This window comes from Syzygium oleosum, unplaced genomic scaffold (assembly GCF_021117445.2).
Source record: "Syzygium oleosum isolate NSW1041296 unplaced genomic scaffold, Sole_v2.1 Sole_v2.13, whole genome shotgun sequence".
In the NCBI taxonomy this organism is placed as follows: Eukaryota; Viridiplantae; Streptophyta; class Magnoliopsida; order Myrtales; family Myrtaceae; genus Syzygium; species Syzygium oleosum.
Window position 1 is genome coordinate 6273860 of NW_026607497.1, and position 24728 is coordinate 6298587.

Sequence of the window (24728 nt, forward strand, 5' to 3'; positions counted from 1 at the left end):
TGTGGTCCTGTCCAAAGTGATGCCTTACTTCAGTTCAGCAATTCTCTCTCAGTTGAAACTGATACAGACCTACAATGTGATCCGAAGACGACTACGTGGAAGAAAGGCTTGGATTGCTGCTCGTGGGATGGTGTTGCCTGTGACGATATAACGGGTAACGTCATCGGCCTTGATCTTTCATTCAGCTGTCTTCAGGGGACTCTCCGTTCTAACAGTTCACTTTTTGCACTTCGCCATCTTCAGAGCCTCAACCTTGCCCTTAACGATTTCCGTACCTCACCCATTTTGCCTGAACTAAGTGTGTTTACTGAACTGAGGCACCTCAATCTCTCTTATTCCAATTTTTTTGGTCAAGTTCCTGTTGAAATTTCTTACCTTTCTAAACTTGTTTTACTTGATCTCTCTTTGAACTTCAACCCTACTAATATGCGTTGGGCACCCGGTCTTAAGATCGAAAATATTGATTTTAAACGCTTGTTCATAATTTCACAGAGTTGAGGGAACTTAACCTTGATTTCGTAGACATGTTTGCTGTTTCGCCTAGTTCCTTCGTGAATTTATCATCCTCCTTGACGTTTTTAAGTGCATCTATGTGCAATTTACAAGGGGAACTTCCGCCCAACATTTTCCGCTTGCCAAACCTCCATGATCTCCATTTGGATTTCAATCATTATATCACGGTTTCTTTTCTGAAGTCTAACTGGAGCAAGTCTCTTGAATCCTTGACCCTCTCGTTTACAAGCATCTCGGGCAAAATACTCGATTCAATCGGTGAATTCAAGAATTTAAAAACTCTGGATCTCAGTTACTGCACAATGACAGGACCAATTCCCTCATCGCTTGCGAACTTAACAAAATTAACGAGGTTGGACCTTTCCCGCAATGAATTAAGTGGTCATATCCCATCATTTATTGCAAAGCTTGAACGACTCATACATTTAGACCTTTCTTTTAACAAATTTACTAGTGTTTTAGAGTTGCAAGTCCTTTCAACACTAAAAAATCTGCAAGTCCTTGGTCTCACAGTAGAGTTAAATCTAGCTTACAACAGTACGAATTACACATTTCCGAAACTTGAGACTTTGGCCTTGCCTTCCTGCAACTTGACCAAGTTTCCTTTTTTTCTGAACTCTTTAAAAAAGCTAAGAGAATTAGATCTCTCCGAAAACAAGATTGGCGGTCAGATACCGAGATGGTTTTGGGATGTAGGGAAAGGTAGCCTATGGGTTCTTGATATATCTAGTAACCGTATTGAGGGAGGCATACAACAATTTCCCTGGAAAGAGTTGGCCTTTGTTGACCTTAGTGACAACTTATTCCAGGGCCCGCTTCCAATTCCACCACTCTCTACATTGGCCTTTTCGGCCACCGAAAACGGCTTCAGCGGAGAGATTCCATCTTCCATTTGCGAATTAAGCTCCCTTGGAATGGTAAACTTGGCTCGTAACAATCTCTATGGCTCTATTCCACAATGTTTGGGAAATTTAACCAACCTCTCTGACCTAGACTTGAGTGCTAACCAGTTTGAAGGGACATTACCGCGGTTTTTAGACAATTGTGCATCATTATCCTATCTAAACGTCAGTTTCAACAAAATCAATGATACTTTTCCCAAGTGGTTGCTAGATGCCCCCTCATTGGAGATCATCGATCTGCAGTTCAATGAATTCCATGGCCAAATCGATACTCCAACTGCTCCATTTCTTCCCTCCAAGCTTTATAGCTTTTCCATATCTAACAATAATTTAGGGGGTCGATGGCCCGAAGGATATTTTCTCCATTGTTTGAATATGTGGAAGGTTGATCTATCCAACAACAGATTTGAAGGTCCTCTTCCAATTCCACCACCCGCCACTCAATTCTATTCCATTGCAAACAACAAGATTGGTGGAACGGTTTCACCTTTGATATGCAATGCCACTGAGCTCATAGTCCTTGATTTGTCCAACAATAGTTTGATGGGCACCTTGCCAGAGTGCTTGATGAGCTTTAGCAAATATCTCTCGGTGCTCAACATCCGGATGAACATGATTCAGGGTGTGATCCCTAGAAAATTTGCTGAGGGCAGCATTTTAAGGACTATTGACTTTAGTCGGAATCAATTTGAAGGGACACTGCCACGGTCCTTACTACATTGTGAATGGTTGGAAGTTTTGGATCTCGGCAACAATGGATTGGAGGATACGTTCCCTGATTGGTTGGGAACCCTTCCCAAGCTACAAGTTCTTGTTTTGAGGTCCAACATGTTCCACGGCTTCGTGAGTAGTCCTAGAGCAGCCCGCCCATTTTCTGAATTGCGCATTTTCGACCTATCCAACAACAATCTGAGCGGTCCTTTACCCGTTAGATATATTATGAAGTTCACTGCCATGATGTATCAGGATAAAGGACAGAGCAAGCTGCAGTATATGGGAGGAAATGGTTATGAAGATTCAGTCACGGTGATCATGAAAGGACTGGAGATACAGTTGGTGAAAATTCTAACTGTTTTCACGAGTATCGACTTATCGAGCAACCATTTTGGTGGGGAGCTTCCAATGGATATAGGAAACCTAAAGTCACTCAAAGGCCTAAACTTGTCCCACAACAATCTTATTGGCTATATCCCTCCGTCTACCGGGAACTTGACTGAACTCGAATGGCTAGACCTCTCTTCAAATAAGTTCATCGGAAGGATTCCTCAAGAACTAGCGGATTTGACGTCTCTTGAATTCTTGAACCTCTCAGAGAATCAGCTCATCGGACCTATTCCTCTGGGAAGGCAATTCAACACATTCAAGAGCGACTCGTTTGTTGGGAATCCTGGATTATGCGGATTTCCATTGCTAGGGACATGCGCAAACAATTCACCAGAAATTCCACCAGTAACCATCCTCGAGGAAAATGATACAGAGCATGGAGGCTGGTTTGAGTGGAGAGCCATATTGATGGGTTATGGGTGTGGAATCATAGCTGGAGTCTCTCTAGGATACATCGTTCTCGAATCCAGAAAATTTGGATGGCTCGCGCGATTGCTTGACAGGAAAGGAGGTAATATGAGAAAGAAGTGGAGGAGGAATGCTCGTAGATCTTGTCAAATATGAGAATCTCGATTGTTCATTTTTTGCATTGTAAGATGATGAATAATTCTGTTGAACTGCCATGAGGCAAATTATATGCTTATTATTTTGGCCTTTTTATCATTCAAGTGTAATCTCAGCCTAATACACAAAGTGAGATCTGATTTTCCTCATCTGCAAGACTTGGAATTAAATCCTTGGCTAGCCATATGCCTAAATTTTATTGTTGGAACGCAAACATAGAAACTTATTAAATGGGAAACTTATTAATTCGGAACGTGAATGTATAAAGTCTATGGCATCGTCGATAAATCGAAAGCATAATGACATATCAAACTCACAGTGCTACTGGCATTATTTGTCTGCGTTCAGGTCCTTCTTCGTAAAGTTTTGCCTACTTTTGTCTCTATTGAAACAATCTCCATGCATTGCTCACAAATTAGAAAAAAAGGAAGAACATGTCCCCCAGGATATATGGAAAATAACACGTTTTGCTTTTTTTCTCCCGTGCAGCCAACTTCAGGAGTGATTGCTTGACTTACACACGTTCAAAATTCTTTTGTTAACTTCAGGAAGAGACGTGCTTGAACTCCAATTGACTGCAATTCGTCCGAGAACAAGTTGATCAACAAAGATTAAGAAATGAATAAGTTGATCAGTCCCATGAGATATCGAATGGTTCACGTAAGTCACTCCACTTTTTCGCTTGGCTTCCCATACATGAATTCTGAAACGCAGACTCATGTGACGAATTCGTGCATTTGAAAAGAAGCTCTCTTTCTTGTCCTTTCCGGTCGAACGGGTGAGTTGACACCGAGAACAAGGAGAAACATCGTGGTGATGGTGGGAGGAATTGTCCGGAGTTGCGAATTGATTTAAGAAGATTTAAGAAGAGGCCGTTGTCCGATTTACATATAAATTATAGGAATAAGTACACCGGGAGTCTTAAAACTTGTCACAAAATTGCAACTCGGTCCAAAACTTTCAAAAAGTGCAATTATGCCCTAAAATTTATTAAGGAAGTGCAATCAAGTCCTAAAACTTGTCAAATTGATTCAATTAAATCTTTCCGTTGATTACACTTTTTTGAAAATTTTAGGACTCAATTGCATTTTCGTAATAAATTTTAGGATTTCCAGCGCACTTATCCCCAAATTATACTATCGCGTCCAAGCTGCCACATTTGAATAGTTATACAAGATACACAATGGTACACATGCCAACTGCGGATATAGATTTGCTTTTGGTCCAAGAGCTGTTCGAAGAGCAATTTAAAAATTAGAGGGAGAAAAGACTGTCGGAAATTTTTTTGTTTTGTCTTTTCTGAGAGTTCAATGGAGGGGTGGACAAAACTCACTAGTGTTAAAGAAATCATATGTGTTTGATGTCTCACGGATTAGGTCACGCCACGCTTTTTGCGAATTATTTAGAGAATCAAAATCTTTTTGCTCGTTTTATTATGGCGTCAATCCATGATGTAAAGTAAAAATAAGTTAAATAACATATGGATGGGTGCGGGTGGCCCGACCCAAACCAGATGGATTTTCCCCACACAAAACGGGCGGCAAAGAAAATGGAACCCACCTATTTACATATACTTTTGAAAAAAAAGTATATATATATATATTGTATATTCAGATGACTTTATATAGATGGTAATATGTAATTGCAAATGGTGTTTTACAATATAAAATATGAATTTAACTCCTAATCATCCGTTTATATTACAATTTTTCATATTTAAAGTACATATAAATTTATTACGTGAATGAAGTTCCATTCGACTTTACATTATTTCACATATCATAATAAATAGACTACCGAAGGATTAAAATAATATATGTCTACTATGAACTTATCTATATCTACACTTCTCTTAGATAAGAAGAACAAATAAAAATCTTAACAAAATAATAGGAAAGTTAATTTGAACAATTTTAGCAAAATTGTACAATTACTTGATAATCACCTCTTCATGTAGTTAACGTAGCTATAGTACAACTACACATATTAAAATTAAATTGTGGACCTAACTATTAAAATAGACTCGATGCGCGACAACATTAGTCGAATTGAGTGTTAGCGATCATTGCAATGTTCTTTTGTAATTTTAAAATATGTAAAAGCTTACATTTGACCCCTGATGATATCACATTAGTTAAAATTGTCAAATCAATTGAAATACTTTTCAAGTTTCGTTTGTATATATCCATTTCTAATATGAAAAAAATAATTTGGAACAGTAAATAAAACAAACTTAGCACAATAGTATTGAACGATTCGGTCAATTGCAAAATATTGACTTTCCTCAGTCAATTTGGGTCGGGTCAGGTCGGATCTCAAATATCGGGTCGCCCGTCTGGAGCTCTCCATATGCTTCCGAGTCTTTTTATATGGTCGCTCAGCTTCTTCGCTAACTTCTCGCTCTTCGCATCTCACGCTCTCTGAAGACGTTGTTGGTGGATTTTGGCAGCTCGACCGTGCATTCGCCGGCGTGATACTTCCTCTCAAAAGGGTCTGTCGCTGCTGCTTTCTTGTCTTTGAGTGAATGTGCATTGTGGGTCAGAGTTAGACTTGCTAGTTCTGCATTTTCTGATTGATTCCCTGGAAATTTTGGACAAATTTGTGTTTTTTTGCCCCGTTTCTCGTGATTTCGATTCACTCGTGTGTCTCTTTCTTGGTTGGCGGCTTAAAACTTTCTTTTACTGTTTTCTAGATTGCTCGGTTACTATCTTTCAGAAATTGCCCGCGGACTGTTTGATGAAAGTTGTGAAAGAGGAGACACATGTAGAAGAAAACTATCTTTGCTTGTTTGATGCGTGATATGCCGTTGAAATGTGGAATGGGGGAAAAACCAAATCGAAACTGAGTTGTGTTACGAGTTACGACGGTTTTCTATGATGACATGCGATCGTTTTGTTCAAGTATGGCTTTCTCTAATCATCACATGAATCAGTTGTATTCCTGCTTCATGAGATACTTTATCAGCAATCAGGGTCGATATTGTATTCCTCAGCTGTTAATGCTTTTCGTTGTTCTAGTGCAATGGTGTGGGAACTGAGAGTGTGTTTGTTTCACGGAAAACTCAAGAATTGTAGAAAATTTTCCAAAAGATGATTGGTTATATCGCTTAGAAAAATTAGTTAACGAAAAATGTTTTCATTATCGACAACAATTTATGTCTAACTATTTTCGTAGTTGATGGAAATACTTCTCATTCATTTATTTTTGTAAGGAATACAAGCGATCATTTTTTGGAAAATATTTTCCGAATCTTGAGTTTTCCGTGAAATAAACGCACCCTAAGTTACTTATTTACAGGGATCTTGTTTCCATTATCATTCTATTAGTAAGGACCCATCTACAGTCTACTATACTACAAGCTTAAAGGCCTGTGGTTTATACTTCTCTTCTTTTGTAATGAAAAAGGCGACTTTTATACAACTGAAACGACATACTGGGCCTTAACATAAAGATGGAATGGAAAAGATGAACATTCTATTTTTCCATTTATTTTCCCTTTTGTCTGACTTTGGTGCTTTGGTTCTAGCAATTCGAAGTTTGTTATATTGATTCCCCAACTCGGAGATGGTTATCCCACCGCCAGCTAAGCCACCGAGAATAATAAACTTTCTCAAGCCTTATGTTCTGAAGATGCACTTCACTAACAAGTTCGTAAGTGCCCAAGTGATCCATTCCCCTACTGCTACTGTCGCATCTTCAGCAAGCTCGCAGGAGAAGGCTTTGAGACCGAGCATGGACTCGACACGCGACGTGGCCGCCGCTGCGAAGATAGGAAAGATACTGGGAGAGAGGCTGCTGCTCAAGGGCATCCCTGCTGTTGCCATCCACTTAAAAAGAGAACAAAAGTATCATGGCAAAGTTAAGGCAGTCATCGATTCTGTGAGAGAAGCAGGTGTGAAGTTGCTTTAAGAACTCCTGAACTTATTGGTTGTATTTGTTTTGAGACTTGTGACCTTTGTTTGAAGTGATCTTCACTTGAGACAGATGACAGTAGAAGAGAGTGCATGAGATTTTAATGTTGGAGACTGCTTATTTTGATTTCTTCTTAGTAAGGATATAAGCATATTGAATGTTTGGGCATGTACACATCTGAGCATGTGTGTTGGCATGTTTGGATAGATTCAGGGTGAGAATGATTGTAAACGATGAGCCTGCTGCTCAACTCTTAATTACTGAAGGCATTGCATCCATACAAGTTGGTTCAGCGTCCAATTTAGATCATTAATTACTCACATTGGGCGCTTTTGGTTTCTTCTTGAGCCTTCTGATATTGAAAGAAAACAGCTGCTTGGGCCTCCCGACTTGCAAAGACCTGGCAATCTTTGTAGCTCCAATAAATGTTCGATTTATACTCTTTACAATATTAACAAGATAAGGCTATGGGGGAGAAGGCACAGGATGCTATATGCAGTAGTTAACGGATGATCAGGTTGATGAATTGTGACCTAATCATGAAGTAGTGCTATCTGTCCGTCAAATAGAGATTGTGACTTGACACTTGCCTATGAAGCCAGAAGGACTCAGGATTGAAGCTTTGCTATTCAAGCATAAATGAAAATCATATGCTAGTCGTAATTTCGGCCGAAGAGACAAAGTTTAAGACAAATTGAGTTGGCTTTATTAACCGTAACAAGTTATTTTAGCAATACAGCAATCATAATCACGTTCAGGGACTTGCAGTGCATTGGACGTTCATGAACTTACGTCCTTCCCAAGAGATTCAGCATCTAATGTGGTGGTACATGGTATAATTCCAAAGGATGAGGCAATAAAACTGAACTCCTTTGTAAATACCTGAAAAGCTCCAAAGAAGCTAGCCATTCATCCTGGAAGATTTTCCCAGACAATTGCTTCAATCCTTTCTATTTCTCTACAAGAATACAGGTTCAGTCTCAAATTCTGCAGTGAGGAGACATGCGGCGGTTTGCGTCTTTCTCAAGCAGCACGATGTGGGGTTCCATGTCGAAGGCCCTGAAAAAATGGAGCCACAAAGAATGAAATGTGTATGTTTTCGCCAAAAAATTTGTGGGGATTGGAATTTGGAATGATATCAATTCGTTTTCTTTGCGGCCGGCAGGATGAGCAAAGTGCCTAGACTTGTGCAATTTCATTCTAACGGACGGAAACTTACGAGCAACTCCATCCTTGGATGGGTCCTGAAGTTGATAGAGATTCTCGATCTCTTTCAACCTCCGCAACACTCGGGTGCACTCATCCCTTCCGATACTCCAAATGATATTTGTGAGGAATTTTTTTTTTACAGCATCTAAAGTACGAACGAAGATGCAGAATTGGGAGTAGTTGAGGACATCCTTGTATCGAAGCTCAATGTCATCACTAATGTTGTAAGCTTATGTAACCGTAAAACATTTGACAAGCACTTTCTTGATTTTAGAGATTTTATCCCTTTATCTTAACTGGGAATCGTAATTGGAATCTCTGTAGCATACATTGCATATGAAACCGGAAGATCCAAATTGCTCGCGCGAACTATGAGAAGGATAGAAAAAAGGATAGAGAAATTATTGGGTTTACGCTTTAAAGTAAGCATGTAATATGTTTGCATGCTGAAATTATTGAATTTACGCTTTAAAGTAAGCATGTAATATGTTTGCAATCATAGCAATCGAATTGAGTCCGGCTGAAATTAAAATAAATTGATTTAATTTTATTTTATTTTTGGTCATGGGCTTGCGCACATATGATACACGCACGCCCGAAATGGACACATATTAATGTGCCCAAACTGCACACATGCTGGTCATGCGCTCTTATGTTTTATAAAAGATAAAAATAAATAATAATAATAATAGTGCACACATATGGTCCGCTGGGGTGTCAGAACCGAACCGGAATCGAAACCAAAACCGAACCGAACCGAACCTAACAGTTCGGATAATGTTTTTATTTTTCGCTTCCTCGAGAGAATAGGGTGAGCGACGGGGAATGGGTTGCGCGCGGCCGCGGAGGCAAGGCCGAGCGATGGCGTGTGGGTGACGGATTCGAGGGTTCTTCGATTGGGCGAGAGTGAGCGACGGGGACTGGGTTGCGGGGAAGATTATATGATTCTGGAATGTGGTGGTCAACCGGTTTCTTATTCTCATCTTGCTGCTGCTACACTATCAGATTCCTTGGTGAAACTGTTCGATGCTGTTAATCAAAAATTTGAAACTTACAATTCTGTCCATTTGCTTCTCCACTCTCTTGTTGCGAATTTCTCGTCAACAGCTAAAGGTTGGATACTTCTTCTTTTTCCCCGCCTTCTCTTTTCTTAGCTCTGAACAGCACTAGATACTATAATTTGTGCATCTTGATCCTCATTTTTATGGTTTCTGCCTCCGTTAGGCAATGTTTGTTGATTTTGGTATGCATTTTCACATGCGGCTATTCTTTTTCCTGGTCGAGTTGATTATTAATCTTGATTCGAGGCTGAGCCTTGATATTGAAATTGGATGATCCGTATGACTGTGTCGGGCTAATCTGGTTTCTTGTGTTAATTTTGTTTGCTTATCAAGCTGAATTTCGGGAATTTGATCTATTCCTTTCTCCATGGGATTTCATTTGTGGGTGCAAGCTGTAGTTTATGTGTGTTTGGCCTCGTGATCTTGTTCTAATGTTCAAAATATCAGCAGAGCTCCAGGTTGCTTTTTGGGTTTTGGCTGTTGATCCTTTTCTGTTGAAATGGATGCAGGTCTAACTGTTCTTCTTAAATATCTGTTCTCTCTTTTCTGGGTGAAGAACTTAGAAAAATTCATAGGAAGACACTGAGGTAGATGTCATAGTTGAGTGTTTTGGATGGGCGACATTTTGGGATATTGGATTGAACATTTTTGTTTTGAAAGAAAATGAAGAGGGGCACAAAGATAATGGACGCGAAGGTGTAAAGTTGGTTTCGGAGGTAAATCTTGGGTACATATATAGTATTTTTGAAAAATAGAGTTACGTAATATAAAAGATGAAATACGTTTGCTGTATCTTTCTAAAATTAAAAGTATTTGATTCCGTAAAAGTCACGGGGACATAATAAAATAAACCAATCCGAGGGATTCTTCAGCAGCAGCAACACTAAGCTTTTGACTTCTGATCAGATGGCTGTGAGCTGTGGAGGATAAAAGAAAAAAAGAAAAAGAAGAAAAACCGAAAACCGATCTGAACCGAACCGGTTCTTCGGTTCAGTTCATATCCGGTTCATTCGAAGTTCGGTTCAGTTCGATTCGTGCATTCTAATGGTTCGGTTCGGTATTTCAAGAAAACCAAACCGAGCCAAACCGTTGATATTCCTAGTCCGCAATAGTTGCTGACTGTGTGCTGCACATGGTCAGCAGCTGATCATGCGCAGCACACGGTCAGCAATACACACATAATGCACAATCATCATCCTTTTTTTTTTCGGCAACCGTTGCTGATCACCCTTTTATGTGCAATCAGCCATAGCTGCTAATCATGTGTAGCACCCGATCACCCTTTTATGTGCGATCAGTGTGCCGCACATGATCAAACAACTAAAAGGGCGATCAGCAACGGTTGCCAAAAAAAAAATAAAGGGATGATGATTGTGCAACGTGTGTGTGGGGAGGTAAGAAGTTTCTCTCTTTTGTTGGTCCCATGATCGAAATAACAAGAGTGCGGAGAATTGTCTTCACAAGATCGTTAGCACAATTATAGAGGTGATTACTTGCAAGTTTTTCTTTCGTTCAACGTACGATTTTGTGGTGTATGTGGACTAGAGGTCCAACATTGGTGGGGCTCGAACTGAAAAATATCTGAACCAAGCCGTTTTAGGTACTCTACGAGAGGTAATCCGTTGAACCCCCTTTGTTCTTTTGATTTTTTTATTAAAACGCACGAACACCGCCTTTGGATATTTATGTATGGTTTAATTTTATTTTTTGCTTCTGTTGCGTTTATATTTTATTTTACCTATACATCATGTTCCGTAAACACCAACAGACATTCCATCATCCCGCCCCAAATTATTGTTGAACTTGCAGGTAATAGTAGATGTTGGAGTTGTACCTATCATCACACTTGTCAGCAATAGTAAACAGGGGCATCAGAGATTCAAATTTTTCTACCAAATAGTAATGACCAGAGCCACGCATACTTTTGAAATGAAAGATGCCTCCACAGACTTGATCAATACGCCTTTCAAGAAAAGCGGAGAAGGCTTCCGCATCGTGTACATGTAAGAAAAACCTGTTCCATGCTCAATATGATATTGCAAGTAAAAAAAATTAATAAAGTCCAACTTATTAGCACCAATTTGTCAATGCCCATCTAGAATGGATGCCATGAAAACTCATCCACGCTCCTTTATTGCATTGAGCCAACGAAGAAATTCTATGGCACTAAAAAATTTTCCACACCCAAATAAACCCACCAAAGACTTTGACCCCAGTAATCTCGTTTTAAGAAGACTTTGACTTCTTAACAATTATAATTAAGTGCACCGCTGTCTTAGAGGCATTGTGCTCGACCAAAAAACATGGAATTCAACCGGTCCCTCTGTTTTCTCTTTTGTCTTTCTGGGCAATTGTTATTAAAACTTCCTTTCACCACAGCACAATTATGTGGTCCTGTCCAAAGTGATGCCTTACTTCAGTTCAGCAATTCTCTCACAGTTCAAACTGATATGGACCCACACTGTGATCCCAAGACGACTGCATGGAAGAACGGCTTGGATTGTTGCTCGTGGGACGGTGTCGCCTACGACAATGTAACGCGTAACGTTATTGGCCTTGATCTTTCATTCAGCTGTCTTCAGGGGACCCTCCGTTCTGACAGTTCACTCTTTTTGCACTTTGCCATCTTCAGAGCCTCAACCTTGCCGTTAACGATTTCCGTACCTCACCCATTTTGCTTGAACTAAGTGTGTTTGCTGAACTGAGGCACCTCAATCTCTCTCGTTCCAATTTTTCAGGTCTAGTTCCCGTTGAAATTTCTTACCTTTCTAAACTTGTTTTACTTGATCGCTCTTTTAACTATAACTTTAATAATATGGATTGGGCACCCAATCTAAAGATAGAAAATATTGGTTTTAAAACGCTTGTTCAGAATTTCACAGAGTTAAGGGAACTTAACCTTGATCTCATAGACACGTCTGCTGTTTCGCCTAGTTCCTTCATGAATTTATCATCCTCCTTGACGTTTTTCAGTGTGTCTATGTCCAATTTACAAGGAGAACTTCCACCCAACATTTTTAGCTTGCCAAAGCTACTTGATCTCAGTTTGGATTCCAATTCTTATATCACAGTTTCTTTTCCGAAGTTCAATTGGAGCAAATCTCTTGAATCCTTAACTCTCTCGTTTACAAGCATCTCGGGCAAAATACCTGATTCCCCCATCGCTTGCGAACTTAACAAAATTAACCAGGTTGGACCTTTCCCGCAATGAATTAAGTGGTCATATCCCGTCATTTATTGGAAAGCTTGAACGACTCGTATATTTAGACCTTTATTCTAACCACTTTACTGGTGTTTTAGACTTGGGAGTTTTTTCAACATTGAAAAATCTACAAGTCCTTCGTCTTACAGTAGAGTTAAATCTAGCTTACAACAGTACGAATGACACATTTCCGAAACTTGAGACTTTGGCCTTGCCTTCCTGCAACTTGACCAAGTTTCCTTTTTTTCTAAACTCTTTAAAAAAGCTAAGAAAATTAAATCTCTCCAAAAACAAGATTGGCGGTCAGATATCGAGATGGTTTTGGGATGTAGGAGAAGGTAGACTACGGGAGCTTGATATTTCTAGTAACCTTATTGAGGGAGGCATACAACAATTTCCTTGGAAAGAGTTGACCATTGTTGACCTTAGTGACAACTTATTCCAGGGCCCGCTTCCAATTCCACCACTCCCTATACTCCTCTTTTGGGCTAGCGAAAACGGCTTCAGCGGAGAGATTCCATCTTCCATTTGCGAATTAAGCTCCCCTGAAATTCTACTCTTGGCTCGTAACAATCTCTCCGGCTCTATTCCACAATGTTTGGGAAATTTAACCAACCTCTTTGCACTTGACTTGAGTGCCAATCAGCTTGAAGGGACATTACCGCGATTTTTAGACAATTGTGCACTGTTATTTGTGCTAAACGTCGGTTTCAACAAAATCAACGATACTTTTCCCAAGTGGTTGCTAGAAGACCCCTCATTGGAGAGCATCGATCTGCAGTTCAATGAATTCCATGGCCAAATCGATCCTCCAACTGCTCCACTTCTTCCCTCCAGGCTTTCTACTTTTTCCATATCTAACAATAATTTAGGGGGTTAATGGCCCGAGAAATATTTTCTCCATTGGTTGAATCTGAGGACGGTTGATTTATCCAACAATACATTTGAAGGTCGTCTTCCAAGTCCACCACCCGCCACTCAATTCTTTTCCATTGCAGACAACAAGATTGGTGGAAAGGTTTCCCCTTTGATATGCAATGCCACTGAGCTCATAGTCCTTGACTTGTCCAATAATAGTTTGATGGGCACCTTGCCAGAGTGCTTGATGAGATTTAGCAAAAATCTCTCAATGCTCAGCCTCCGAATGAACAGGATTCAGGGTGTGATCCCTAAGAAATTTGCTAAGGGCAGCAATTTAAGGACTATTGACTTTAGTCAAAATCGATTTGAAGGGACATTGCCAGGGTCCTTAGTACATTGTGACAAGTTGGAAGTTTTGAATCTTGGCAACAATAGAGTGGAGGATACGTTCCCGGATTGGTTGGGAACTCTTACCAAGTTACAAGTTCTTGTTTTGAGGTCCAACATGTTCCACGGCTTCGTCAGTAGTCCTAGAGCAGCTCGCCCATTTTCTGATTTACGCATTTTCGACCTCTCCAATAACAATCTGAGCGGTCCTTTACCCGTTAGATATATTATGAAGCTCACTGCCATGATGAATCAGGATAAAGGAAGGGACAAGCTACAGTATATGGGAGGAGATGGTTATCAAGATTCAGTCGCGGTGACCATAAAAGGACTGGAGATACAGTTGGTGAAAATTCTAACTGTTTTCACGAGTATCGACTTATCGAGCAACCATTTTGTTAGGGAGCTTCCAGTGGACATAGGAAACCTGAAGTCACTCAAAGGACTAAACTTTTACCACAACAATCTTACTGGCTATATCCCTCCATTTACCGGGAACTTGACTGAACTCGATTGGCTAGACCTCTCTTCAAACAAGTTCAACGGAAGGATTCCTCGAGAACTAGCAGATTTGACGTCTCTTGAATTCTTGAACCTCTCAGAGAATCAGCTCATTGGACCTATTCCTTTAGGAAGGCAATTCAACACATTCAAGAGCGACTCGTTTGTTGGGAATCCCAAATTATGCGGATTTCCATTGCCAGGGACATGCGCAAACAATTCACGAAAAATTCCACCGATAACCATCCTCAAGGAAAATGATACAGAGCATGGAGGCCGGTTTGAATGGAGAGCCATATTGATGGGTTATGGGTGTGGAATCGTAGCTGGAGTCTCTCTAGGATACATTGTTCTCGAATCCAGAAAATTTGAATGGCTCGGGGGATTGGTTGAAAGGAAAGGAGCTAATATGAGAAAGAAGTGCAGGAGGAATGCCCGTATATCTTTTCAAATCTGAGAATCTCGATTGTTCATTTTTTGCACTGTAAGATGATGAATAAGTCTGTTCAACTGCCATGAGGCAAATTATATGCTTATTATTCTGGCCTTTTTATCATTCAAGTGTAATCTCATCCATTTACACAAAGTGAGATCTAATTTTCCTCATGTGGAAGACTTTGAAATCCTTGGCTAGCCGGATGCCTAAATTTTATTGTTGGAGCGCAAACATATAGACTTATTAAATGGGAAAGTTTTGACAGAGAAATCCGTCCTGCGATTCATATCGCGAATATATAAAGTCTGTGGCACGGTTGATAAATTAAATGCATAAGGACATGTCAAACTCAGGTGCTATTGGCATTGTGCTTCTGCGCTTCGGGTCTTTCTTTGTAAAGTTTTGCGTACTTTTAGCTCTATTGAAATAAACTCTATGCATTGCTGACAAATTTTAAAAAAAGAACGAAGAGCATATCCCCGCGGATATATGAAAAATAGCATGTTTTGCCTTTTTTTCTCCCGTCCAGCCAACTTCAGAAGCGATTGCTTGACTTACACACGTTAAAAAATTCTTTTGTTAAGATCAGCAGGAGTCTTGATTGAACTTCAATCGACTGCAATTCGTCCGGGGACAAGTTGATCGACAAAGATTAAGAAATGAACACAAAATTTCGAGACTTTGATTATTGAAAAATTGTTATCTTCCTCATTTGCGTCTAAATCCCGTGTGCATGTAGTTACCAACAATCTGAATCAGCAAACGCTTAGAACGACACTTACATCGACTATACAGTTGTCACTGTCACACAACGGATCACTGCAATTCTTGATTGAAGGGACATATTTATCTTAGATCTTGGTGAGTATCTATTTTTCACCAATTTCTTTTTGCTTTTGCATTGGAATTTTGCATTAATTGTGTTCTCCCATTCTCTTGATCTGTATTACAAAGGTTGTTGAGGATTATATGTATAGTTCTCGGAAGAGACTGCTAGATTTTCCATCTTCCAACACCGACGGATCCTGCACTATTTTCCTCTTGAATGGCATCATCTCCCATTCATGACAACTCTAACATGCCAATTCCTCTACCTAACCCTAAAAAGATTGCCCAAGTGTCCAATTAACTATATTTCATCTCCTCCTCTTGGCACACTCTCTCCCATTTGTTCAACAACCAAGTATCTCAGATCCTATTGTCTTCTTCTTCAACATCCCAGATATCTTCCAATAACCACATCACCTAATGCTTCCCAGCGTCTCATCCCCTCTTAACACAACTCATCGGGATTCTCACAAACTAAATCATTTTTAAAGCACGCGCTATGTGCATGCACGATTCGTTTCTCTTTGTTGGAAAAGGAAAAGAAGAAGAAGGCCCAGCTCGCTCGTTTAAGATTCACCAAAAAGTAAAAAATACATTTCCGCATGCCCACCAAAATTTTTTGGATCGGCATACAAATTTTTAAACAATTGCAAAAAATTGTATATGAATGTACATGTTAATAGGCACATGTTACAAGGGAGGGAGGGTTTCGAATTTAAAAAAAAAAGTTAAAAGTGCAGAAATTGCACGATTTAGATTAAGTAGAAAACAAATAATGAAAGTCAATTTTGCAGGCCTTTTTTTATCTTAATATGGGAACAAAACCGAGAGAGGGTGTTTTCTCTTCCTTGTTGCTTGGGCAAAACTCTCACTTCAAATGGAGGCTTGTCCTCTGTGATTTTGCATAGAAGCCATGGCAAGCGCATCCTTTGTGAGGAAAAAGGTGAAGAAGGGGGGACATTAGCTGCTGCAAGTCACTGTTCCATAGGCAGCTATCGAGTTCTCCAGTTTTTGTTAGTGGACAGAATCAAAGCCTCAAGATATAACTTCCAGTTTACAATTTTATCCCTGTTTCTTCTGGGAACTTATTTCTTTCTTTTTTCAAGGGATAACATTAGAACCATAAAAAAGCGAGACGGCATTCGCTTTTGATTTAATATATAGGCTAGTGTTGACTCGTGTGCGTGATCGCCGGCGGGTGACGTTTGAAGAGAAAAGAATCGGCTTTTTGAGGAATTGAGGGATTATTTAATTGAGTGGATATACAACACATAGTTATTATAAATTTGTGAATTGAGTGGTCACTTGATGAAGGAGAAAATAGTTGATAGTTTTAATTATTATGTAATTTGAAAAGCAAAAAGTGAGACAAATGGTGGTTTTGACTTGTGTAGAAAATGCCGCTAATTCTTTTCGTGCAAATCTTGGTTCTTTCTGGGTTAATTAGTCGTGATTTACTTGGCAACATGGATGGTTCCTTTCCATGTCTAACTCAATTTATCGATGATGGTGAAGAGGTTGTTATTGTGAGCCAAGGTTATTGGGTCAAGATTAGCATATGATTTGGTAGCTTATTTGCGGGAAGTTCAAGATTAGCATATGTTCCGACCACAAAAAAACAAAAAATCAGCATATGCTATGTATGTAATATACATGGGGACGTCATTACCAGGTCAAGATAAACACGACCAGGACGTGTTGTGAGACTTTTTTACATTGTATTTCTTATATGTTCCTGCTAATATCAAACTTCTTCATGTAATTTTTTTTGTTCTAATGTAAATAATTTGAATGGTTGATATAATGTAGAGGCAGAGTATGATTATTACCAAAGAAACAGAAAAATTGACGTGGGCATGGCAAGTGGGCTTCATTGCAGACAAAGCCCATAAGTGGCATCGGGCTTCATCACATCATCAGAGCAGAAAAGTATAATTTGATACTATAAATACAAAATTGTACCCTCCTACCATTGTTATGAATTAATTGATTTTGTTTACCGTATCAATTATCAAATACCTTTATATCATACCTTGCGGGCGAGTCGCCGAAGGTCGCGACTTTTATACCCATGGATCACGGCCCAACTAGGCTACGGCAAAGCATTAGATGAATGTTTGGACAAACCCTAAATTGTCCAATGCATTGTGCGTTATAAAATATTTCCCATACAATGGTGAGTGCATAAATTCTTTTCATGAAACCGTTGTCTACGAGTGTAACATCCATGAAAACCCTAGACCTCTTAAATATCTTACTAATCTCATCGAGTCACGGTAGCCTATAAGCTGTCTAGATGGAGGTGGTTCTAGAAAGTTGGTTCACTGGGATACTGATTTTAGTCTATGCTTCCTAATTTAAGGGATTTTGATATTATTAATATTATTATATTAAACAAAAGCTCTTAATTTAAGGGATTTCTATAGTTTCTTTTTTCCTTTCCGTAACTATCCTTAATTATTTATTTGCAAATATTGGTACATGGACGATTGCACAAACACAACGTTTTATATTACCACTCACACGTTCCAATATTAAAACTCGGATTTTTTTTATCCTACAACAATCCTGTTCAACAAATTTCTAATTAGTTTTGAAGAAAGACAAAACAATTCTTTTTTTACCACAATTACACTTAAGTTATTTAATGCAGGTAAATACTGAGTCATCAGACTTAGTCGATAAAATGACTTTGTTATCAGATTCAATAATTATTATTTTTGGCAAGTTTATGCAGGACAATCAAATTGATATCTCAAGATATCCTAATTGGCAATCACAAGATCGTTCCTTAAACACAAAAGACTACAATTATAGAAATCTTGATTTGATTGTATGGAAGATCAAATCACCGGGAGATAATGGTTCTTCTTCTAACGGCTATGCATATTCTTTTGGGAAGATTCTCCAACGGGTTGATTTGGGTAGCGCATGGTAACCATTCTGGTTCTGTCAAGAACTAGTTTTCTGTTCCCAGAAATAGTTTTGGATCAGAAACCCGTTTGGTAACGCAATTTCATTTTTCTATTTCTGGAATAACTTTTTGTTCAAAAACCGATTCTGGACCAAAAATCAGAACCAAAAAAAGTATGTTTTATATTTCTTGAACAAAAATCAGAATCATTTCTGAGAGAACTCTTTCTCTTAAAAAAAAATTAGAAATCTGAAAAATTCCTAAAAATCTCAAAAAAATTCAAAAAATCCAAAAAAATTGAAAAATTCCAGAAAAATTCATTAAAATGTCGAGAAAATAAAAAAAATTCAGATTTCGGGAAAATAGGAAATTTGTTGAATTTTTTCAAAAAAAATCAAGAAATCAAAAATTTCAAAACTTCACAGAATTGCTTAGAATACATGTGGCCACCCACTTTTTGAGTAAATTTTAAATTTTTATAGATGCCCAAAAAAAATAAAAAATAAAAAATAAATTTAAAACTTCACAGAATAGCTTAGAGTACCCGTGGCCAACCATTTCGAGTGAAATTTAATATTTTTGAGATTCCCAAAAAAAATAAAAAAATCAGAAATTTCAAAACTTCACATAATGGCTTAGAATACTTGTGGCAACCCACTTTGAGCGAAATTTAAATTTTTTTAGGTACCGAAAAAAAATAAAAAAATAAAAAACTTCAAAACTTCACAGAATGGCTTAGAATACCTGTTGCCATCCACTTTGAGCGAAATTTAAATATTTTTAGGTGCCGAAAAAAAATAAAAAAAGTAAAAAAATTCAAAACTTCACAGAATGGCTTAGAATACCTGTGGCCACCCACTTTGAGTGAAATTTAATTTTTTTTAGGTGACGAAATAAAAATTAAAAAAGAAAAAAAAATCAAAATACCATTTGGGCACCTTAAAAAATTTAAATTTCACTCAAAGTGAGTGGCCAGAAGTATTCTAAGCCATTATGTGAAGTTTTGAAATTTTATATTTTATATTTTTTTTTGCATCTAAAAAAATTTAAATTTCGCTCAAAGTGGGTGGCCACAGGTATTCTAAATCATTCTGTGAAGTTTTAAAATTTTTTATTTTTTTTTCGGCACCTAAAAAAATTTAAATTTCACTCAAAGTGGATGGCCACAGGTATTCTAAGCCATTATGTGAAGTTTTGAAATTTTTTATTTTTTTATTTTTTTTGGGAATCTCAAAAAATTAAATTTCATTCGAAATGGTTAGCCACGGGTATTCTAAGCTATTCTGTGAAATTTTTTATTTTATTTTTTTTGGACATCTCAAAAAAATTAAAATTTACTCAAAAAGTGGGTGGCCACAGGTATTCTAAGCAATTCTGTGAAGTTTTGAAATTTTTGATTTCTTGATTTTTTTTTAAAATTCATCAAATTTCCTATTTTCCCGAAATATGAATTTTTTTTTATTTTCTCGACATTTTGATGAATTTTTCTGGAATTTTTCAATTTTTTTGGATTTTTTGAATTTTTTTTGAGATTTTTAGGAATTTTTCGGATTTTCTAATTATTTTATTCCATTTCTAAAAAAATGGATTTCTGTTCCTGGAAATAGAATTTTGTGTTGTTTATCAAACGGGTTTTTGTTTCAGGAAATAGAAATTTTGTGCTGTTATCAAACGGGTTTCTGTTCCAGAAATAGAAATTTTTTATCGTTATCAAACGGGTTTCGTTTCTCAGAAACTCATCCTCGAACCAGAAATAGAAAAATCTATTTCTGTTTCAGGAACTCATTCTGGAACAGAATGGTTATCATGCGCATCCTTGGAGATCAATCCTCTGAAAATTGTCCAATGAATAGATTGGAAAAAGAGGAGTATAAAAAGAGTGCAAACGTCGTACAAGAAAAAAAAACCAGAATCGAGAATTTCAAAGTCTGAATAGAGCTTTGATCTTACACATTTGTGATTACTGTATTCCACGTTGTTACTTTAGAAAGAAAATTACTTGAGTGAATAGTGTATGTGATAGTGCAATCTATCATCTGAGAAGCACTACTCTTGTAATCTCTTGGTGATTCAATAGTGAAACACAGCCAACAGGCTGCCAGCGTGGAGAGTGGACGTAGGCTTGATATAGCCAAACCACTATAAAGATCTGTGTGCAGTATTCTCTATCCCTAAACTTTCATTTATTATTATTGACATTATACTGCATATATATCTGTCAAACGAGTTCGTTAAAACATCATCATAGTCATCAGACGCAATCATCTGACGACAACTTATATACAAGTTTGTTATACGCATCTATCTGATATTGATCATACGAGTTGTTGACCTCGACTATATTCATTCCGCACGTTTAAATAATACAATTTGGTAAAATCACATATTCATCTCCCTCTAGGTGATAGCATTAGCCGTAACAAATTTTATACTATTTTTTTTTCATTTCGCATGTTTATCACTAATTTCTTTTAATTACTGAACGATCCAAACATTTCGCGGTATAATGATTTCGCTTAATGTTTTAAATGTCGATTTCTTATGCCCATGCAACGCTTGTGCATATTTACTTTAAAAAAATTAAATCAAATCAGAATTTCACTCGCACCATGCTTTTTACTGGACACCAACGCATTCGCGCATTCTTTAGTTTTCTCCCCACTTGTATTATAAAAAGTTATTTCTTAAATATGTCAAACGTGTTAGGTTTTTGTACATTCTTATTCTACTTTCTTATCATATCAAAATTATTTTTTATCAAACGAAAAAAAAAACATTGTTCACCCGGCATACAGTGGGACCTAAAAACAAGATTTTGAACCATGGTCGACATCTGCCAATCGTATTGATGAATGAAGCACGAGAGAATCTTCTGAACAGGTTCGAATTGGCGATCAAAAGCACATCGAGTTCTCTTAACTTTATTATGTCGAGTGGGCTTTCCGCTTCCCCTAATTGGGGTTTGCAATGTAACAAAAGAGGTCATTCAATTAGACAATGATTAGAAAAATCCCTTTCCTCCACCTTCTTTGAATGATGTGTTTTCAAGTTCACAGCCAGAAAAAAAAAATCGTTCTATATTAAGAGAAGGTGCCTTTTGCTCTTTAAATTCTATTTTGGGAGAAAGTTAGATGAGTAATTTTCCTTTATCAACTCGGCCGTGTCGACACGAAAGCATTGTATCCTTATCTTCAATGCATATTTAAGAAGCAAGATAGATGATAGTACTTAATACGGTGGATAACATAATGATAACCCGTCATTTGATGTAAATACTACATAAAAGACTCTCCCGATTTAGTGCTACTTTGTTCTCATTTCGAGATTAGTGAAGGTCACGCTGTGAGAGTCATAAAATTTACGATAATAAGAGGGTAAAATTAAAAGTTATCTCAAACTGATGATGCCATTCAGAATGTTTATCCTCCATGATCCTCTCTCAGGTGTTCAATGCAAAAGAGAGACTTTGTATATAGAGTTGTATGTTACATGCACTTGAGCCAGTGCTTAAGTTAGTTGAGGAACTCCATTTTCCCCATATTTCCAGTTTTTGTCCTTTCGAGTATAGATAGACTGTCTAAGTAATGGCTAGAGATTATGTACACTAAGGCAAAAAGTAGTTCAGGCTTTGTATATAGAGTGACAGAGCCCAAAAACGGAAAAATTATCCAAAAAGTTTTAAATTTATTGCATTTTTGCCAATTCAGTTTTAAACCTTTTAATTGTGACAATTGAGTCCTAAACATTTTCACATTTTGCCAATTGAGTCTATCCGGCCAAGTTTGGCTAGAGATCACTGACGTGAATGTCGGCTATCCTACGTGACACAGTCGGCCTTAACACTAACAAATTTTATTAATATTTTAACATTTTTTCAATTTTATTTATCTATTCTCTTCTTTCTCTTTTTTTTTTCTTTTTATTCTCTTTTCCTTCTTTACTCTTTTTTTTTTCATTTTTTATTATTGTCCTTTTCCATTTTTCCCTCCACCGGTCATCAACGGGCCTCGTCGATGGCCGGCGGAGGTCGTGGCATCAGGCGGTCGACATTTAGACCATTGATTACTCACATTGGGTGCTTTTGCTTTCTGCTTGAGCCTTCTGATATTGAAAGAAAACAGCTGCTTGGGCTTTCCGACCTGCAAAGATCTGGCAATCTTTGTAGCTCCAATAAATGTTCAATTTCTACTCTTTACCATATTAACAGGATAAGGCTATGGTGGAGAAAGCACAGGAAGCTATATGCATTAGTTTAACGGATGATCAGGTTGATGAACTGTGGCCTAATCATGAAGTAGCGCTATCTGTCCGTCAAATAGAGATGGTGATTGGTGACTTGACACTTGCCTGTGAAGCCAGAAGGACTCGGGGTTGAAGCTTTGTCACTCCAGCGTAGATGAAAGTCATATGCTAGCCGTAATTTCAGACAAAGAGACGATGTTTAGGACAAATTGACTTGCCCTGCATTCGACGTTCATGAACTTCGGTGCTTCCCGAGAGATTTACCACCTAATGTGGTGGTACATGGTAAAATTCATCAGGATGAGGCAATAAAATTGAACTCCTACGTAAACAGCTGAAAACCTCCAAGGAAGCTAGCTATTCATCCCGGAAGAATAGCCCCGACAATTACTTCAATCCTTTCTATTTCTCAACAAGAATACAGGTTCAGTCTCAAAATCTGCAGTGAGAAGACAAGCGGTTTGCGTCTTTTTCAAGCAGCACGATGTGGGGTTCCATGTCCAAGGCTCTGAAAAACAGGAGCTACAAAGAATGAAATGTGTATGTTTTCGCCAAAAAAATTTCGGGGATTGGAATTTGGAATGATATCGACCCCCTTTTCTTTGTGGCCCGCAGGATGAGCAAAGCGTGTAGACTTGTGCAACTTCATTTTGGTGGACGGAAACTTACGTGCAACTTCATTGAGCAAAGGTGATAGAGATTCTCGATCCCTTTCGACCTCTGCGACACTTGGTCCACCCATCCCTTCTGATACTCCGGATGAAATTTGTGAGGAGTTTTTCTTTTATAGCATCTGAAGTACGAACGAAGATGCACGATTGGGAGTAGTCGAGGACATTCTTGCTAATGTAACTGTAAAACATTTGACAAGCACTTTCTTGATTTTAGAGATTTTATCACTTTATCTTAATTGGGAATTGTTGTTGGGATCTCCGTAGCATACATTGCATATGAAACTGGAAGACCAAAATATCTCGTGAGAATTGTGAGAAGGATGGAGAAAAGGGAAGCCAAATGGATGAAGAGGCTAAAGCATAAGGCATCGGATTTCATGGACCATGAAATTGTTGAGAAGATTGCAATTGAAACCGTTCGCCATGCAGTTCAAGGAATAAAAAAGTTGTCGGCTTGAAATGCCATTCACAGATTGCATCTTTTTTTGGGGGGTGCATGAATTTTTCCTTGAATAATAAGATAAAACGGCCGAATCCCATATAGCTGGTCTTAATGGATGACTCTGCCATGGAAATACATCCCTTAAGGATCATATCACTAGACATTATTGGATGTATGCTTTAAAGTAACTATGCAATATGTTTGCAATTACAACAATCGAATTGAGTTGGCCTGAAATTAAATTAAGTTAAATGATATTTTATTTTATTTTATTTTTGGTCATGGGCTTGCATGCGTATGATGTGAACACACACCCAAAGTGGACACATGGTTAGCAGCTGATCACGTGCAGCACACGGTCAACAATACACACATTGGGGAGGTAAAAAGTTTTTCTCTCTTCTGTTGGTCCCAGGATTGCAGAGAATTGTCTCCACACGAGATTGTTAGCACAATTATAGAGGTGATTACTCGCGAGTTCTTTCTTCCCTTTGACGTGCTATTGGTGATGTATATAAACTGGAGGTCAGACATTGGTGGAGCTCGAACCGAATAACATTTTAACCAAGTCGTTTTGGGCACGCTATGAGAGGCAATCCGTTTAACCCCCTTTGTTTTTCTGATTTTTTTTATTAAAGCACACGAACAACACCTTTGAAAATACATGTATAGTTTAATTTTATTTTTTGCTTCCGCTGCGTTTATATTTTACTTTACCTTACATGTTCCGTAGACACCAACACACATTCCCTCGTCCCGCCCCAAATTCTTGTTGAACTTACAGGTGAATAGCATAAGTTGGACTTGTACCTATCATCACACTTGTCGGCAATAGTAAACGGGGGCACTAGAGATTCAAATTTGTCTACCAAGTGGTAATGACCAGGGCCACGCATATCTTTGAAATGAAAAATGCCACCAGAGACTTGACCAATATGCCTTTCAAGAAAAGCGGAGATGGCTTCCGCATCTCGTA

At 38.1% G+C, this 24728-nt stretch overlaps 3 protein-coding genes across 3 annotated transcripts; all 3 read left to right on the forward strand.

The window, feature by feature from the left end:
• Window positions 1–524: 524 nt before the first annotated feature.
• Window positions 525–3083, forward strand: LOC130139700 (receptor-like protein 53). The gene has a single exon (XM_056317243.1). The coding sequence runs from the start codon at window positions 525–527 to the stop codon at window positions 3081–3083; it is 2559 nt and encodes an 852-aa protein (XP_056173218.1).
• Window positions 3084–6647: 3564 nt separating this feature from the next.
• On the forward strand, window positions 6648–6992 carry LOC115675012 (uncharacterized). The gene has a single exon (XM_056317244.1). The coding sequence runs from the start codon at window positions 6648–6650 to the stop codon at window positions 6990–6992; it is 345 nt and encodes a 114-aa protein (XP_056173219.1).
• A 6556-nt stretch (window positions 6993–13548) lies between these two features.
• Window positions 13549–14673, forward strand: LOC130139701 (receptor-like protein 33). The gene has a single exon (XM_056317245.1). It carries the CDS (start codon window positions 13549–13551, stop codon window positions 14671–14673), a length of 1125 nt encoding a protein of 374 aa, XP_056173220.1.
• Window positions 14674–24728: the final 10055 nt, after the last annotated feature.